The 20,540-nt window shown below is 41.2% G+C and overlaps 1 protein-coding gene across 2 annotated transcripts in view; it reads right to left on the minus strand.

The window, feature by feature from the left end:
- Positions 1-258: 258 nt before the first annotated feature.
- LOC137388939 (complex I assembly factor ACAD9, mitochondrial-like) overlaps positions 259-20,540 on the minus strand; it is a 37,481-nt gene continuing 17,199 nt past the window's right edge. For both annotated transcript variants that reach the window (XM_068075442.1, XM_068075443.1), the window contains exons 15-16: positions 1,522-1,603; positions 259-637 (exon numbers count right to left, since the gene is read on the minus strand). In XM_068075442.1, coding sequence (XP_067931543.1) covers positions 537-637; positions 1,522-1,603 — 183 coding nt within the window. In that variant the 3' untranslated portion in view covers positions 259-536. The remainder of the gene's footprint in view (positions 638-1,521; positions 1,604-20,540) is intronic.

A 20,540-nucleotide genomic window follows, 5' to 3' on the forward strand; every position in this document is an offset into this window, starting at 1 on the left:
TCCAAGTGAACAACCGGCGCTATAGGAGCTCGCAAGTGTTTTTTATTGAATCATTGAACTGTTAGCTAACTCTGTGTTTGTCTTCGCTACTCTCGCTCTATTGTTTCACAGAGTAAATATATACGAGCTGTGTTGAATAACTCATGGACATAGCGCCGTGCTGTATTATACAAGGTCTTACAAACGACACATCCAGTATGTCTATCACCTGTCAATGCCTGCCAATGACTGCACCTGACACCATGGCACCCCTCACACTATGATAACAAAGAGTGTATTTAGACTTCGTGAGGATTAGAAAAAGGTGGCTGTCGATAAAGAACAGAACTCCCAATAAAAAACTACCAATAATATTATTGGACAATTGTGTGTAAATGGATTGAGCAAGTCATGGGAACAGGAACACTTCTGTTGCGCACGCTGTCATCGCATCTCTGACGCTATCTCTGACCAGTCATCAAAAGATGCCACACTCTGCCAAAAGTTGCTTCGCAAAAATAAAGCTTATGACCAACCGGCCTCGCATAGCCTAAGTATCACCAATTTCTTTGCAAAGGGCTGGTCGCGAAGTAGCCCTTTTCTGTGGCCATCTTGTCAGCGATCATCCTGTGACACTCATCCATGTTGTAACCAACCTCTGCAAACAATCAGCCGTAACAGTGATGGACATCACAAAGCGAACATGAGAGATAGAATCAGCAGAATACATAAGCATGCTGACGGGCCTATAGCCTGGTTTCCATATTGATTGCGAGACCCTGGCGATAATCTTGTGCAGCAAAACGCTTGCGACACTAGGCTCAGCGGCTTCTGTTCACATAAAGCTGCATCGCTAATAAAAATGTTCGCTTGCCATGTCGTTTTAATAATGCTGACCTTCACCTGTACAGTGCATTTCGGGAAGGTTTAGCCTGCGGGTCTTCGCAAAATTTGAACAGCACTAAACTCTAGTGTTGCCGCCGGCAACTTCCAGCGGTACCTGGCGGGTAGGTTCACATTTCACCGCTGATAGCCTCAGGTGCTGTCGCCAGTGCTTTACTGCGTATATGGGAACCAGGCTTATGTCCGCATATGAAAATTTAGCATAAGCCTATCTCATCTGTGATTGGATACTCACAAAGTAGAAGAACACAAGAAACGGAAGAACAAAAAATGGCAGATGTGAGAATCATGTCAAAATTTTGAAAAAGACTTGAATATAAGCAAAACCCACTCAATTTGTTGTCCTAGAAGTGATATTCCAAGTTAGTTTAATTGGTACCACTTACTATTCTTGCTGATGCCACAAGCTAGCCTAACTAGTTTCACAGGCTATTCTAACTGATCACACAAGTTAGCCTCCTAGACAATTAAGGCTAACCTGACTGGTATCACCATATTACCTATTAACTATACTATTAACTATTCTATTAACTAGACTATTAAGTAGAGTTAATAGGTCTATGGGTGTCACATAGAAACTCAGCTAAACAATCAAGTGTGCTAGAGAAAGGAACCCTCAGTAAGTTAACAGATACTCACTGTTCACATCAAGTGTCAGCTCATGCAGGTTAGCCTCTATCCTCTTACCAGCATCATAGCAGAAGGCGACAGCTAGTCTTCTCTATAGTAAACAGTGACATACTTTGGTGAACTATCTGATAGAGAAGATAAATCTAACACAAGACCATCTTTTCAGTCTTCATTGAATTTGTAATGCTTGCATGAGCAGATAACTACTATGAATAGACTCTTTAAATGTTAACTGAGAGTGCCATAAAGTAAACGGAAAGTAAACACTATTAGCAGCAGGTAGCACAAAAAACTATAGTTTTTATAATATTTTGAGCGATGTCTATTAATTACTGTTTTAAACAATATTATAAGTAGCAAAAATCGATGAAAAAAATCTTAAGATGTGGACAAAAGTCAACAGGAAACAGTCGAGGCGCTACGTAATTATATTAAAATCATGCAGTTTTTGATGAAGAATATTTAGAAATCGCTTGGTCAAAACCCTTATTCATAAAAAAGAACTCACAGTAATATATTTTTAAAGTATGATTTGTGAGAACGCCAAAGTTTATAACTTATGGTATACTAGCTGAACGCCCGACATTGCAAGGTTAATAAAATAGTTTTTGCAGAGAAAATTTAGCATTAGTTGCTAAATTTCGTTGCCATTGGCTATATTTCTTTACCCAATAAATTTGAGTAACTTAAGCTAGTCTAAATCTTTACTATAATAAGAACAGTGTCTGTCTGATGCCAGCTAGTGCTTATAATCGTTACGCGTCAAGCGTAACTTAAGGAGTGCTAGTAGTAACTAATACCTAGTGATGCTTTTTGTAATTGTGCTGCATATGTATGTGCACAATGATCCTATAGTATAGCAAGTGCAGCGTAGTGTATTGGATAGTCCGCTTTCCTGCAGAGCTGGTGGTTCCGAGTTCAAATCCTGTTCGAAGTGGTTGTTCGCTGATAGATTTAAATGGCTATAACTGGACACACGAACAGCAGGCCGACAAACACTGATTTTTATATCTTTAGATGTAAAGAACAAATGTTTTGATTGAAGACTTGCAGTTAAATGGTACAACTTTCTAGCCATCACACAGAGACTAATGCGGGATGTATAATTACGATGCCGACTCCTTTTTTTGTACCGTGCACCAGATTTGCTAATGTTCAGTATGCACCCTGAGTTTGCATAAAGTTGTACAATATCTGTGGCGCTGCTGATCTGAGGCGTTGCTGGTGTGGGGCGCTGCTGGTGTGAGGCATTGCTGGTGTGGGGCGCTGCTGGTGTGAGGCGCTGCTGGCGTGAGGCGCTGCTGGTGTGAGGCGCTGCTGGTGTGAGGCGCTGCTGATGTGGGGCGCTGCTGGTGTGGGGCGCTGTTGGTCTGTGGCGCTGCTGGTTTGTGGCGCTGCTGGTCTGTGGCGCTGCTGGTTTGTGGCGCTGCTGGTTTGTGGCGCTGCTAGTCTGGGGCGTTGCTGGTCTGTGGCGCTGCTGGTCTGGGGCACTGCTGATCTGAGGCGCTGCTGGTCTGGGGTGCTGCTGGTCTGTGGCGCTGCTGGTCTGTGGCGCTGCTGGTCTGGAGCGCTGCTGGTCTGTGGCGCTGTTGGTCTGCGGCGCTTCTGGTCTGAGGCGCTGCTGGTCTGGGGCGCTGCTTGCTGGTCTGGAGCGCTGCTGGTCTGTGGCGCTGTTGGTCTGCGGCGCTTCTGGTCTGGGGCGCTGCTGGTCTGGGGCGCTGCTTGCTGGTCTGGGGTGCTGCTGGTCTGGTAATTTTGCAGCACATTAAAAAATGTTGTAATGTGGAGTAGACAACTACTGCTACTGTGCTCCTACAGTAACTTGCCCACTTTGATCTACTGCACAATTACTTCCATGATGCATTACCTAAAACCTTGCAAGTCATGCATACTATGGAAGCTCATTCTTCACAGCATTGCGTGTGCACTGCAACTCCACATTAATGTGAAACTGATACCGTGGATCAACGGACACCGCAGGCTTTCCAGACATCTTACTGCATTGAAAAAAACTGTCAGGTGATTACGTTTAGCAAACTCATGGACTTGTACTCCAACTCCTGCGTCATTTAGGAATAAGGTCATTATCACCATTCAGGTGATTATTAGACATTATCACCATTCGGGTGATTATTAGACATTATCACCATTCGGGTGATTATTAGACATTATCACCATTCGGGTGATTATTAGACATTATCACCATTCGGGTGATTATTAGACATTATCACCATTCGGGTGATTATGAGACATTATCACCATTCGGGTAATTATTAGACATTATCACCATTCGGGTGATTATTAGACATTATCACCATTCGGGTGATTATTAGACATTATCACCATTCGGGTGATTATTAGACATAACCATTCAGGTGATTATTAGACATTATCACCATTCAGGTGATTATTAGACATTATCACCATTCAGGTGATTATTAGACATAACCATTCGGGTGATTATTAGACATTATCACCATTCGGGTGATTATTAGACATTATCACCATTCGGGTGATTATTAGACATAACCATTCAGGTGATTATTAGACATTATCACCATTCAGGTGATTATTAGACATTATCACCATTCAGGTGATTATTAGACATAACCATTCAGGTGATTATTAGACATTATCACCATTCAGGTGATTATTAGACATTATCACCATTCTGACTGGTGACTTTGGGGACCTAGTATTGTAGTTTCATTAATATAAATTAAAACCAACTCTAGATTTCCATTTTAACTTATGCAAGATGATAATTGTAGTCAACTTATTTGCCAACTCACACTGAAGTTTGAGCAGTATTCCTCTTGCAATTATGTGGTGGTTGCGACCATAGAGTTATCTCCCCCTAAAGTGATAACTACACGAGCGTTTCCGGTGCCAACAAGGAGCGTTTAGGCCACGCCTCTTTTTTGTGCTAGTCAGTCGTAGTGATTGACTAGATCAATAACATCAACCATGAGAAGGGTTAAACAAAGATCATGAATTCTAGTTGAAATAGTAATTAATGCTCATATTAAAGAAATGATGATTATAGTTTATTACTCTAATATATGCTTATTATTTAAAGCAATTCAATACCTACCAGGGATTGCTAAACATATTATGGATATGTTTACTTTTTCATTTCCATAAACATAAATATTTCCATAATTTTAGGGAAATGGATATGGAAATTTTATTTTACAAGTATGGAAATGGTATAAAAATGGAAATAATATGGAAATGGAAATGAATTATGGAAATGGAATTAGTATGGAGTAGTATGCAATATGGAGATTCTGGCTCATAATTTTCGCCCTGACAATTTTTGTCTAAAGATGAAAAAATCCTAGAATTTAAAGTTTTCAAAATCCTTGGGATTTTGAAAAAATGGAGAATATTAAAAACTTATACGGAGAGAAGGTACGGCTGCCAAAGAGCACGCGACTGCAGGACCTTTCGGTGCTGGTCACGCTTGCCATTTGTACCTCCTTTATTAACCATGAACATTCAAACGAGAAATAAGATACACAAACTCATGCTGATTTTTAAAAAATGGATATTAGAAATAAAATGGAGAGAGTTAGAAACAGGCACGGCTGTCACCTAGGTGACACGCGACTGCAGGACCTTTCGGTGCTGGTCACGCTTGCTTTTTGCACCTATTTATTATACAAAATTCTTTAAACCTCTGATTGTCTATTTATTATACGCTTTTCTTTAAGCCTACATCAATCGATTTGACTGAACAATGCTTAAAGGCTTTATATAATAAATGGATATTAGAAACCTCTACGGAGAGGGGAATACGAGCTGGCTTCGACAGGATGCCAAGCGAAGTGGTATTAAAGGATACAGCAAAATGAGCAAAGCGGAGCTAGCGTATCGTGCGGGCGATCGATCCAAGGTAATTGGTAAAACCAGCAAGGGTATACCGATATTGGTAGACGGTGTTCATAAAAAGCCTGACCCGGATGATGCCCTCCGCAATGTGAGAAACCTGTACGGAGACTCTACCTCCAGTCAGATGAGGGAAGAGGCGAAGCGTATGGGGTTTGGGAATACAGCGAAGCTGAGAAAAGCCGAGTTAAAGGATATTGTCGATGGCAAGAAACGTCTTACAGTGGATGACTTGAGTATAAAAGATCTAAAATCTTTAGCTCGAGCCAGAGATATAACAGTTGGACCGCGCGTGAAAAAAGCGGACTTGGTGAGTTTGTTGAGAGGTGTTGACAGAGCGCCGCGGGTGGGGATAAGAACCACTTTTGTAGACGAGGTCACCAACAAATCTACTATAGATGTATCCAGTTATCAATCAGCCGACATAGACTTTGTATGGAATCACGCCAAACCCATCATTATAGGTAGGATTAATGATGCGTTTAACAAAACTAAAAAACTTCGCGTAAGTGCTGAAGTTGCATTCTCCCATCTGGAGCGTGGTACTATAATCACACGATTCTGGGGTACCCCTAGAGAAGGCGCCGTACCAATCCTAGCATCAACCAATCTGGATGAAGAATTAAACAGACAGCTAGCGAATATAATCAGAAAAATTGATGAATTTACGAACAACGGTTCGGGGTGGATTTTGGAGCGAGTATCTAGATTTTATTTGGAAATTTATCGGTGGAAACCTCTAAGAGGTGGAACGTACAAACCAACCCCTAAAGCTTTAGCGAACAAAAATGCCATCATAAACGTCAACAATGGAGGTGCCAAATCAATGGCAGAGATAAAACGGATTGCAAAATCTCTGGACATTGCTTTTACTACCAAAACCAAGAAATCAGCGTTAGTTAAAAAGTAAAAGAGATAAATCCGGATGCGGTAGATGAAAACAAGTGCTTTTTGTGGGCGGTGCTATCATGCTTACATCCACCGAATGACAATGCTGACAGGCTATCAAAATACATCCCGTATAAAAATGCCCTAAAAACTAAAATGTTAAAGTATCCGGTGACGGTTGCGGAAGATCAGATACAAAGGTTTGCTAACAAAAACAAACTTGTGATTAATGTGTTTGAGTGGATCGAATCTAAGGGAGAAGGCGGCGAGAGCAGGAGCGGGTTGGAGATTGTCCACACGGATAACCGGTTGTATACTGAGGAGGCGGAAGGTCTCCCCGAGGTTAACCTGCTTCTCTACAAGGATCATTACATGTGGATCAAGAGTATGTCAGCGTTAATGAGGAAGCAAACTGATCACAGAGGACATAGCAACTATACCTGCCTACGATGTCTTCACCACTCAACGTGCGAGAGAACATTTAAGGAGCACATCAAAGGGTGCCTAGCCGCTAACGATGGTACTTGCGTCGTCAAGATGCCTGAACCTGGCTCGGTCATGAATTTTAAGAACATTAAAAATATGGAAAAGGCGCCTTACACCGTCTACGCGGACTTTGAGTCTATTATAGACAAAGATACCAAAGTCCATACAGCGTGTGGCTACGGCGTAAACCTGGTGAACAGCTTAGGAAAGTCATTGAGGTTTGAGACTTACAGGGGTGAGGATTGCATGGAGAGATTCTTTGCAGAGCTGGATAGAATAGAAGAGTTGATAGATAGCATTCCAATCGCGAAAATAATAATCACTCCGGAGCAAGAGCGAGAATTTAAAACTGCGACAGAGTGCTACATGTGTGGGCGCGAGGCTACAGAAGAAGATTGGCTAGTTAGAGATCATGATCATGTCTCTGGGTCGTACAGAGGCCCCGCGCACAATAGCTGCAATCTCAAGCACAGACAGACAAAAAAGATTAACGTGATATTTCACAACCTCAAAGGGTATGACTCTCATTTAATTGTCAAGGCTTACGAGGGGTACAAGGGCATCGATGTTATAGCGAACACGGATGAAAAGTACATGTCAATGAGAATAGATCGCTTTAAGTTTATGGACAGCCTCCAGCACCTCAACAGTTCACTGGCCAAACTAGTGGAAGGACTAGACGATCTCCCACACTTGAAACAGGAGTTTCCGGAACACTATGGCTTGTTGGCGAGAAAGGGCGTGTATCCATACGAGTACATGGATTCTCACGAGAGGTTTAAAGAACGACGACTCCCGGATAAAAAGTACTTTAGTTCATCGCTTGACAATTATGCCGGTATAAGTGATGAGGACTATCGGCATGCTCAAAAAGTGTGGAAGGAGCTGGGGTGTGAGACTTTGGGTGATTATCACGATCTCTATCTTAAGACGGATGTCTTGCTTTTGACTGATGTTTTTGAGAGCCATAGATCGACAGCCATGGATGTATATGGTCTCGATCCGTGTCACTACATCTCAGCACCCTCATTGTCATGGGATGCATTGCTTAAAATAACAAAACAAAAACTGGAGCTCATCAGTGATATAGACATGTACAATTTTGTAGAGAGTGGTATAAGAGGTGGTGTGTCTACATGCGGAGGCTTGCGATACGCCAAGGCCAACAACCCTTATGTGGAGGGGTATGATAAAAAGAAACCAGCTACCTACCTGATGTACTTGGATGAGAATAACCTGTACGGGTGGGCCATGTCGCAAAAGCTACCGACTGGTGGTTTCGAATGGGTGAAATCGAAAGGGCTGCCAGACATTAATGATGATGAAGGTTACATGGCGGAGGTAGATCTAGAATATCCAAACAAGCTCCACAACGAACACAATGATTATCCCCTGGCACCCGAATCAATGAAACCTGATCAGTGGTCAGAGTATATGCGCGATGTGGGAGAGCTTGACAAGCTTGGAGAGCCGTGCTATGCAAAAGTTCCTAAGCTGGTGCCAAACCTTCAAGATAAGCGCAAGTACGTCGTACAACACAGTATCTTAAAGTATTATTTGAAAAAGGGTCTGCGTTTGACTAAAGTACACCGAGTTCTGAAGTTTAAAGAAAGTGCATGGATGGAGCCGTACATTCGACTAAACACCGATCTTCGAAAGCAAGCTAAGACTGATTTTGAGAAAGATTTTTTCAAGCTCATGAACAATGCGGTATTCGGGAAATCGATGGAGAATGTTCGCAAACGGATAGATGTAGAGTTGACTACTAAAATGAATCGCAAACAAAAGCTCATAAATAAGCCGCGATTCAAGTGTAAGAAAGAGTTTAATGACAACTTGGCGGCCATTCTCATGAGCAAATCTACAGTGGCCCTAAACAAACCTATTTACGTCGGTCAGGCCATTTTAGATCTGTCCAAACTGCTCATGTACGAATTCTTTTACGATGACATACGACGGCAATACCCCGATGCTAGAATGATGTATACTGACACGGACAGCTTAGTGCTATTAATCGAGACGGAAGATTTTTATAAGGAAATGCCGCTCGAAAAGTATGATACGAGCAACTACCCTAAAGATCATCCGTGCTACAGCGAGAAAAACAAGAAAGTGATAGGTCTGCCCAAGGATGAAGGTGGTGGCAAACCGATAGCGGAGTTTGTGGCTTTGCGAGCCAAGTCATACTGCGTAGAGGGTGAGGGCTGGGGGCTGACAAAATGCAAAGGAGTGAAAAAGTGTATAACCAAAAACCTAAAGTTTGATACCTACAAACAATGCCTGGATAGTGGAGATCCGGCTCCAAATGCCACCATGACGACACTCCAGTCCAAACTACACGAGATAAAAAATTGTACATTCAGTAAAAAGACTCTGTCGGCCTTTGACGACAAACGCTATTACCTAGATTCAATAAATAGCTTGGCACACGGACATTATAGAATAAATGACATTAACAATGCCGCACTTCTTGAATAGGAAACCAAAAGAAAGTTTAGATGAGTTGAGTCAAAGATGGATCAATGCGATGGAGTTGTTTGATCTCGTCCGACCCCCTGTGTATGACGAATATAAAGAGTCAACGGAAAGATATACAGTTCGAGGTAGACCCATACCTAGATATGAGAACAGAATGCCACCAGAACTGTGCGTTAACTTACCCGAACTCAAAAAGCTGGCCAAGGCAAAAGATATACCCGGGTACAAAACGATGAAAAAGGCGGCTCTACAAGCCGCATTGTCATAATTTTATACAGCCGTATAAAATTACATCATGGAATAAGCTATACCCGCGATGACTATAGTGCCGCCAATTAACAATTTATTTCCTTCGTGAACGTTGCCCTCGGGCGGTGACAATTCTGTTGATGGCTTTACAGAAGGGGCAGGTTTTGGTGAAAATAATTCTGTAGGAAATATAGATGGCTTTACAGAAGGAGTTGATTTTAGTGTCGGTGCTGGAGGCTGCTTTAGTGGTGCAGGTTTCGGTGGCTGTTGTAGTGGCACAGGTTGCGCATGTTTTGGCTGTTGCGCGGGTTTTGGTGCAGGTTGCGCAGGTTTTGGCTGTTGCGCGGGTTTTGGTGAAGGCTTTAGCGGTGTGGGTTTTGGTTTCGGTGGTGGAGGTTTTATTCCTACGCTATCAAACGCTTGGGCTATTTTAATTTTATCGTTAAATCCTTTTACGCTTTGTCCTAAAGCGTTCAAGTTCAAGTCTGACGGTATCATGTACAGACCTTTGGCTATAACATAATTTGTTTGCCCGCGAGTTTTAGTGAGGGCGTCCTCAAAGTTTGATATAGAATCTTGGAGAGATTGCTTTTTCATGATCAAGTCATTGACCAGAACTAAAAATTCTTGTTGAGACTCGAGGGAGGAACCCGCTTGTCTAGCTTGCACCTGAGCTCCCAGTAAACAGTAGACGTAAGCTCTAATACTATCATTAAGTCTAACTATTCCGGGGGATGTGAATGACTTACTATGGTCGGGCACTACCCTTTTGTAGTCAAATGGGTCTTGAGTTACCGAAACCATTTTAGTACCCGCACTCGAATTCCACTCCGGAAATTGGTAATAAGTACCCCAACCATTGGCACCACTTCGATGCACATCCATATCCGTCTTATCTTTACTGCTTGATGGATATTTTGGATACGGTTTGTGATGCCTGCCTAGATCAGCCATCTGTTTTTGTAGAGAACCTACTTTACTACCACCGTCTTGTATGATAAATCCGAGACCTCCGGCTGGTTGATCAATCTCAGGAATATCTTTAGCGGTTACTCTAAACTCATTGAGCAATTTGCAGTACTCGGTTTTGTTGTAAGGATTGTTGTACGGATCAAAATCTCGATCTCCGGGATTTCTAATCTCCATTTGCGCCAACATCTTTTTAGTTTGGTACATAACGTGAAAGTTTAAAATAGCTTTTGTAAGAGGTAGACCTCGTGTCAACTGATCTTTACTGACACCGCACAAAGCAGTCGCGCAGTATAAGGCAAACTTATATTGCTGAAAATAATATAACATGGGATCATCATACCATCGATTGACATCATCAAAGCTTTTAACCACTACCGGTGCTGGTGAGATATCGACAAACTTTTTGACAAAGCTATACGATATTTTGTTATGTTCGTCTATCGCTACGACGACAGTTAAGTTGTAAAAATCTATGGGATAACCGCTAGATAGTTGTCCAGTCATTTATTAATAAATGACCTCTTTGACAATAAACAAAACCGGTCGCATTGAGCTCGATCGATCCGTGAAGGCAACCGGTATTAGCCTTAAGACAATTACGTTATATTTATCTTTTTACAATTTGACCGAGGTGACCAGTTACACATACAACGGTAGAACGACTACTATTCAGCCGGGGTATTACACGTACGAGCAGCTCCGTTCCAAATTACCAGGCTCATTTAAAGTTCATCAAAACACTTTAAAGGTTAGTACTGACGCGACGATTACGGGTGGACTAGCCAAACTGATAGAGAATGAATATTTATATCTGACACCATTGTGTTTGTATTTATACATCGATGGAATAGACACGTCTAAAAATTTATGGAACGGTAAACGATCAAATCTCCTTTCAATTATTCCCATAGGCAGAACTGATGTGGGAGAAATAATACAACACCATCCTACTAATAATTACAAATCCATGCTCATTGGCGAGCTCAACAGCTTAAACGTGTCAATCTCGGATGAACGAGGTAACGCTTATCCCGGAAAATTTATTGCGGAGCTCGAGTTATCGTAGAATAAATGTATGGCAGTAAATCAAAATCCGTGACTGTGCATCAAGTCAGGCTAAAGCGGATAAGTGTTTCTGATAAAAAAGCCTTGTTTCAGCTAGTTATTCCTCGAGGTGGAAATATCAAAGATATTATTCTCTACTGGCCATACTCATCCGTTGTGAGGTTAGATGTACAATTTTTTAATGACGAATCCGAAATTGTTACATATTCCGGGGTGTTAAGTAATAAACTACACGCGATCAATCTTCAGGTAGACGGAATTGTGACCTGTGTTGTATCCAGTACTGATATAAAAGAGCTTATAGTATTTTATGAGATATAATAAATGGCTAGTATCGCGATTATGGTAGTGGGAGCCGTCGTAAACTCTTTAGCGTTCGCCGGTGGAAATTATCTTTTTTCAAAGATTGATAAAAATGGAGCTCAGGAAGAAGCCAAGAGACATAATGCGGCGTTAGAAAAGCTAAACGCTGAACAAGCGGATTACAACATCAAACGAGCCAAAAACCAAGATTGGCTAAACGAGCAAAATGCTCGAAAGCAGGAGGCTACCGATGAAATATACTCGGTAAATTCGGCCTTTGATACTTATGAAAAGCTCTACGGTGAAAAGCCGACACTACCTCACCCCGATTTAAAAGCGCCTTCTTTAGATTACACCCCTAGCTCTGAACAAAAAAAATATGAGCGAGTTTTTGTAGGCGCTGCCACGGCTGCGAGTGTAGGAGGTTTTGCGCTAATCCAATAAGGTAACAATCTTCGCAATCTTTGTAACAATCTTTGTAATCTTTGTAATCTTCGCAAACCTAAACAACAATTTTTGTAATCTTCGCAATCTTTGTAACAATCTTTGTAATCTTTGTAACAATCTTTGTAACAATCTTTGTAATCTTTGTAATCTTCGCAAACCTAAACAACAATTTTTGTAATCTTTGTAACAATCTTTGTAACAATCTTTGTAACAATCTTTGTAACAATCTTTGTAACAATCTTTGTAACAATCTTTGTAACAATCTTTGTAATCTTTGCAATCTTTGTAATCTTTGTAACAATCCTCGCAATCTTTGTAACAATCTTTGTAATCTTTGTAACAATCTTCGCAAACCTAAACAATTTTTGTAATCTTTGTAACAATCTTTGCAATCTTTGTAACAATCTTCGCAATCTTTGTAACAATCTTTGTAACAATCTTTGTAATCTTTGTAATCTTCGCAAACCTAAACAACAATTTTTGTAATCTTTGCAATCTTTGTAACAATCTTTGTAACAATCTTCGCAATCTTTGTAACAATCTTCGCAATCTTCGCAATTTTTGTAATCTTTGTAACAATCTTCGCAATCTTTGTAACAATCTTTGTAACAATCTTTGTAACAATCTTTGTAACAATCTTTGTAACAATCTTTGTAACAATCTTTGTAACAATCTTTTATGACGTCATAAAAGATTTATCTGTGCTTATTTATTTCATACGCTAACAAAGTTAATGCCGCGGCGATGATTATCCACAAGTTGCTTTCGAGATAATCTACAGCATTTTCCATCATGTGCCAAAATGCTTGTACTGCGCCGGAAGTGTTTAGATATCTGTCATGAAAGTACGCGGCCAAGTCTTCCAGATTTTTCTTGATAATTTTGCCAATGCCGCTTTCGATAATATCCTTCGGATCGGTAGATTTAGGAATAAGATCTTTTACCGCATCAGATCCCAACGCATTCGCTACCGCTTCGAATATGGCCGTTAAAATTCCTCCAGCGGCTAACCCACCACCAATGCCTAAAATTAGGTTGCGCTGCTTTCGCATCTTTGCTGTATTATCCGAAAGGTCTCCTTTTAGATCACTGATTAAACCGTTTTGCGCATCCAACTCTTCTTTTAGTTGTTGCAACTTTGCGAGTTCATTAGGAGATTTGTCCTCTTTAGCATCGAGTTGTTGTATCTGCTCTGTCAGGTTCGCAGCTTTTGACACAGCCACTGATATTTGTCCTTCTATAGTTTGAAATCTCTGATCAATAGCTACTAACTCTCGTTCCGGTAACCTTCCCTCTATATCACTCATTTCAAGTTCTTCGCGATAATTAAACTCTGATGTTTTTCTGTTACTTTTGAGCCGATCTATGAAATTTTTTGCTCGGTCTTTCACTGTATCTCCCTGTTTAGATAGCCATGACTTGAAGTCAGTCAAATTGCCTTGATCCGCATCCACTTCTTCATCCACCGGAGCGATGGTTCTAGCATTGGCTTTTTCTACTCTTTTCGTGTATTCATCTTTGTTCAAGCCAAAAGTCCTTGATATTCCACGGTTGGGATCTTTGGATTCTTGACAAAAAGCTCAGGGTTACGCACATAAGTCAACATTTGCGAGCCTTTGCTCGTTTTTACCGCGAGGCCACCGTCATCCATCATCACAAACTTGGAATGATCTATACCAGAGTATATATCCAGCTTGGATAGTTTTACACCGATTGTATTTTGCGTGTGTGTGTCTACACCAGGCGTGTTAACGGGAGGATTAGGTACACTATCTATAGAAGAGGTGAGATAGCTATCAATTTCTTCTCGCGTAAGAAACCTTTTACTAACAAAGTCATCATAAGTACCTTCGCGTCGCGAGTAATCGTCATAAATATTTATAGCCGCATTTATTCCATCAACATCTCGGGGTTTTACGACTTCAACAATAGCCGAAAACAATCGTTTATCTACAACCCTACCTTTCCCCTTTTTTAAAATTATTTCATCAATGCTGGGCAAGTCAGCTTGAGCGAGCCAATTATTCGCCTTGGATATCGCATCATTTTGTTCATGAATGCGCGGCTCGGTAAATGATGATGCGGCGCTGACAAATGATGGTTCTCCCGGGATTTCATCGACATCGGGGTTAAAGTCTTTACCTTCCAAATCCATATTTATTTATTTATTATAATAAATGTATACAGGAGAATTAAACCATAACCTGTCCGCGAGAGACAGGCAGGGTCTAAAAGAGCACAAGATGCGCGCGCGAGTCGTGCACAATCCATCTACAGCGAGTCCTAGCGATGAGCTAGTAATTAAAATGCCCCAGCTAACGCCCAATGCAGTTCTTTACCCCAAATCGCTTAATCTTACCTACAATTTCAAACTAGCCAGCGATGGAACTGAAGCGGACATTCCCGATCACCTTACATCGGCGATCGTAGAAAAGTTTAAGATGACCATAAATGGTCAAACTATATCCGACATATCCAACTACGCTCATCTAGCGATATATAGAGAGTTTTGGCATTCGAAGCAAAAGTATACTTACGATCTTACGCATAGAGGTATTCAGTCTACAGCGACTAAAAAGAAATGACATTCAATAAACGGCGCGGCTGAAGACATTCTCGCAAAGATTCACGGTGAGAGATATTCTTTTCACCTAGGATCATTTTTGACTTACGCCGCCTTTACTCCGCAGGCGATCCAAAACAATGTAGAATTTCATATCAAATTTGCCGCGGGTAAGTATACGCTGACCAACCTCTGCTTAGAATATGACTACATTTTAGAACCCAGTTTGGCTGAAGGTATTAAACAAAAATATTCTAATCATAGTCACATTATCAACGATTACAAATCTCACACGATCAAGGATATACAAAAAGAAGAGTCCGAGTTTGAAATAAACATAAACGCGAGCTATGAAAGTCTTCGAGCGATCTTGGTGTTTTTCAAGAAGGATAACTCTGTTGACACTACATTTTGGAATCTGATGCTAAAAGATGTCGGACTAGATATAGACGGCGCAACAAACCAGCAATTTACATCAAATTACTTAGCTCCCTACTCGTATGAGAACGCGGTCAAGTACTTTGGTGATGGAGAAGCGTTCATCAACCAAGAAAAATTTTACACGGACAAGTTTTGTTTAATTATAGATATGAGGACTTTGAATGATGAAAGATCGAGTGGGACGGGTCGACAGATCAAAGACTATGTCAAGCTTAAGCTATCAAAAGATGTAACGCAAGACGATGGCAAAGCGTTTGTATTTCTAGTGACTGACAAACGTGTATCTTTTGTAAATAACCAACTGAGTAATATCGAACAATAAAGAATTTTGTATAATAATTTGGACAATTTACTTCCAAAGCATCCGCACAACGCAATCATTTGCGGACGAACAAACTCGGGTAAGACTTATCACGCGCTAAATGTAATTGAAAGGTATTACCTTGATGCTTTTGATCACATTTTTATCATCTGTCCCACATTCCATGACAACAAGACTTACAATCGTCCTTGGCTGAATAGGTGCACAGTTTTGTGCAACGGTAACTTGTTTGACAACCTAGAAAGCCTGATCAAGCGACACAAAAAAGGCGGCCAACTGTCGGGTAAAAAGTCGCTCATCATCATTGACGACTGCAGCGCGGAAAAAGACCTCAAAAAACACTGCACATCACTCAGCGAGGTCGCTTTTAGCGGGCGCCATGCCAACCTAACCACTTGGTTCATAACGCAACGCTACCTTTCGGCTCCCAAAGATTTTAGAGAAAATATTCAGTGGCTCTTGGTAACCAAAAACACTTGTAAAAAGTCTTTTGAGACTCTTAACATCGAGAATGACATTATCCCGTCAGAGCGCCGCGCTGAAATAAAGGCTGGACTAGTAAATACTTTTATGCTGTTTGTCAACACTGACCTTGGACAGTATTTGATCCTTAGCAAATGATTGAACAAATATTCTACGCGACGGGTTCACTCTTCTTTTCTCTGGGGAGCTTTGTAATCATCAAGTGCTACCTGACATGGAAACGGTTGTATAATAAAATGGAACCGACAATTTCACTACCGGAGCAGGCTGAAGAGACATCAGTACATGATGCCAACTATCGAAAAAGGCTGGTAAAGGCACGCGTCAAGACAGAAGAAGACCTTGCCAAAATGTCAGAGAATGAAGTTAAAAAGTTATATCTCAAACACGAGCAGAGCATCATTGACAACGTTGCCGGTAACGTATCCAAGGTGTTCGCCAAACTCTGGACAAAATCTGTGTCTAGAGTCGTGTCTGTAGATGAAGTGGAACTGGAAGCTGAACTAAACAAAGACGTCTTTGTCGAGGCATTCCTCAAAGAATATTTCCCGCCATTCTACTACGACTACGGAATGTATTTGGCCCCTTTCTCAGTACTGCTCACTACTGCCAACCACATCGACTACAAGTGGGTAGGAAATTCTCTAGAAATAAATGACAACGGTCAAGAAGAACCCCAAGAGGATGACGCCGATGCAGACTCCTCTAGAACCTCTGAGCGCCAAGAGGATGACGCCGATGCAGACTCCTCTAGAACCTCTGAGCGACATTAACGATGAGCTCTCCGCGATAACTCAGCAAACTGAACATCCCGAAGAAACTGAACATCCCAAAGAAACTGAACACGCGTGGATAACCGTCGGTCTCGGTATAGCTCTACTGCTGATAGGTTGGCAATGGTACACAAAGCCACTAGCACTAACGCCTACACCAACTCCCACACCAAAGCCTACACCAACTCCCACACCAAAGCCTACACCAACGCCTGCTGTAAAAGCGAGAATATTCTAGTATAATAAATGGCGCAGATGAACAACACTCTCAAGGATATTGGTAACGCGCTGTACCAAGGCGCTTTGTTAGCTACAGGGTTAGTAGTCACTAGAAAAGCAGTTAAGGAACTGGGTTTCAAGGATAGACCCGTCGAAATGAAAGTCAAAAGTCTCGCGATGCTGTCCGCAGAAATTGCAACGGCTAGCTTTGTTCTAAAGAAACTACAAGATGCCGGGCTGCCCGCAAATATATTTAAATAAAATTTTATACTCTCGAGTATAAAATTTTGCGAGGTTTACTGTTCAGCTTCTTTTGCGCCAGGCATACGCTGAAGCAGCTGCTGAGTTAGCTCTTCTTTAGCCTCCGCTCTTATTTTATCAACGTCAAAAGACTCGAGCTCGCGACGTACGGCATTGTATTCATTCACAATGTCCTCAAACTCCGCGTCATTAATAAAGTTATCATCCAGCACGCGCGGGATCTTTTTGTTTAGCACGGATATGCCCGTGCACAGAATGGCGCGCTTCTTGGCGTGCTTGATCTTTTTCTTGGTGCAGTGCTTTGCTATGGGTGTCAGTATCGCAGCCATCAGACCTGACGCAACACCTAGACCCGTTAGTACCACACCAATGGGTAGCCCTACTATAGTAAGGGATGTAGCGATACCAGCGGTCGATTCCACGGCAGCCAGTGACGATAGAGTTATTTGAGCATTCTGTAGACCACTTACCGCCTTGCTGTATTTCTTGTAATAACCATTCCGATTGTCTCTCAGAACCTGCAGCTCATTGCGAATGTCGCGCACTCTGTTGTACCGCTCAAAACCTCCATCCGGAGGCGCTGTCGGCAGTTTGGGATATATTTTTTCCGTCATTTATTGTATATCTAATCCCTCCGTATTGGGTGGTACAACTTGCAGCTGCTCCGCAGTAAACGTTCGGTCATCAATGCCTTGGAGCGTGTACACGGATGGTTGATTCTCAGCTGAACGAATCTCATCTATGGTGTATACGTTTACCGACCAAATGGCATCAGTGGCTCTGTACCGCGTGTCATTGTGCTCTTCTCCGGGTTTGTACAAATACCGCACCAATGAGTCTATCGGCAAGTCTTCGGTGACCTTGTCATACTCGGGTTGTGTTACACTGTCAAGTTTTATAGCATCCACCGGTTTCATATTTATCATACTAGTTTCTTCATCATTTATCGCAGCCACTACACTCGGCAACCTCTTTACCCACTCTCGGTTGGTCTTATCAGTTTTAATTTCCTCAGCGTACTGGTGAGCAAACAACCTTTCAGACAACGTTCTATTAAAACGCTCTACAAACGCTACCTTTTTCTTATTAAGGCTTCTAGATATTTTTATGCCTTTCTCGTTCATCAGCTCTGTGAAAGTTCCCATAAACTCACGCCCCTTGTCAGACATTATTTCTTTCGGATATTCCAGTGGTGACCTATTATATATACATTTAATAGCCTCAACCGTATCAGCCGCTGTTTTCTTTTTGAGTGGCTCCGCCTCTTTGTACCTAGAAGCGATGTCCACCACTGTCAGCGCGTACTTGTACCCCTTGTCAGTGGGAAGGCTCAGCAGATCAATTTGGTGAGTATGGTTTGGTTTGTCTTGGCTGTAGTGGGGAAATTTTATACGCTTTGGCTTTGCCTTGTAAATCTGGTAGATGGGTTGACGGTCAAGCCAGTTTTGAATCTGACTTCGTTTCAACTCGGGGATTTTTTCATGCAGCTTCCTAGCAGCTGTCTTACCACGCTGATAGCCAGACGGCGAATAATATAGTTTCTTTAGCTTGTCCATTTATTTTATGTCGACGGATTTTATTTTATGTCGACGGTTTTTGCAAAATCAGTCGACGGATTTTATTTTATGTTGACGGTTTTTATTTTATGTCGACGGATTTTATTTTATGTCGACGGATTTTAAAATTGGTTGACAGATTTTATTGTATGTCGACGAAATTTTGAATGATTAAGGGTTAAACATTTTGTAAAATAAATGGAAATGAGAAATAGACAACAACAAATAGAGCAGAAAGCAAGAGAATTGGCTATAGAAGGCTATCAGGGTATGAGCAACAATGAGCTAGGAAAAGCAATACAGCGAGCTCACTGTGAAGGTCAAGCGAGAAAGTTTGAAATAGAAGGCTATCAGCAAATGGATAAAAAGGAGCTAAGAAATGCTACAAAAAAAGCTAAGAAAAAAGCTAGAAAAGCAAGAAGATTGCGAGCACAGTTTGAGAGTGATATGCAAGAATTGAATTTACAAGACTACCAACAAATGAGCATTGATGATATAAGAAATATTTACATAAGAGCATGGCGTGATTATTGGCAGTATTATGGAAAATATGCACTAAGACCTGTGATATTATCTCATCCAAGCTTGCGAGTGTACTGTGAACAGCAAGCACAGAGACTAAACATACTAGACTATCAAAATATAAGCAATGAAACTCTAGGAAGTGTTATATCGCAAGCACTGCTTCAAGAAGAAGAAAGAGGAAGAGCACAGAGATTAAACAACTATATTGTAATTGAGAGTTTCTGGTTTGACCATAATTCTTTAGATGTCGTAACTTACTGTGTACGGAATGAGCGTGCAATAGAACCTATAGTACTTAACTCTACAGCAGCAAAAGATCCATGCTCTATATGCTTAGCTGATATTTCAGAAGCGGTGGCTACACTTTGCAAGCATATATTTCATAAAGAATGCATAGAGGAATGGGCTAAAAACTCAAGCATATGTCCAATGTGCAGACAATCATTGCATTAGTTTTTATATGCAATTGTCAGTCGCACTATTTTTCTTAGTAAATTTGAATTTACTCTAGCCATTCTATGCAGTGATATGAGTGCCCACTACCATCAGTTTTCTTTACAAGCCCGCAGTAGACAAACTCCCTATCTGGTAGAGCACTATCAGCTGCATATTCTGGCATATAAACTTTGTATTCTTCCTCAGTATCCATATTAATTACACTGACTATATATGTGCCAAACCTTGTTGGTTTTGATTCTTTGCTTAAACACATATGCGGTATCTCCTTTGGTATTTCACTAATCTTGCGCACTGCAGTATGCGTAGCTCCGTATGTTTTTCCTCTGATTGTGATTGGCATTGTTATTTATTATACAGTTTTCTTTAACCCTACATTAAACTGAGCACTGCATACGCCTGTCATATCACAAAATCATTCAAGCGCTATATACTTGCAAGTGCTATGCACAGGAAGGATATTCACTTTGCGCATCTAACAACTAATAAACACATTTCTGTTACTAGGGATTATAATGACTAGTCATTATAATCCTACAGGCAATGGGTACACTAAGCGTTGTTCAGTCAAATCGATTGATGTAGGCTTAAAGAAAAGCGTATAATAAATAGACAATCAGAGGTTTAAAGAATTTTGTATAATAAATAGG

The sequence above is a fragment of the Watersipora subatra genome, chromosome 2 (assembly GCF_963576615.1).
Source record: "Watersipora subatra chromosome 2, tzWatSuba1.1, whole genome shotgun sequence".
Taxonomy (NCBI): Eukaryota; Metazoa; Bryozoa; class Gymnolaemata; order Cheilostomatida; family Watersiporidae; genus Watersipora; species Watersipora subatra.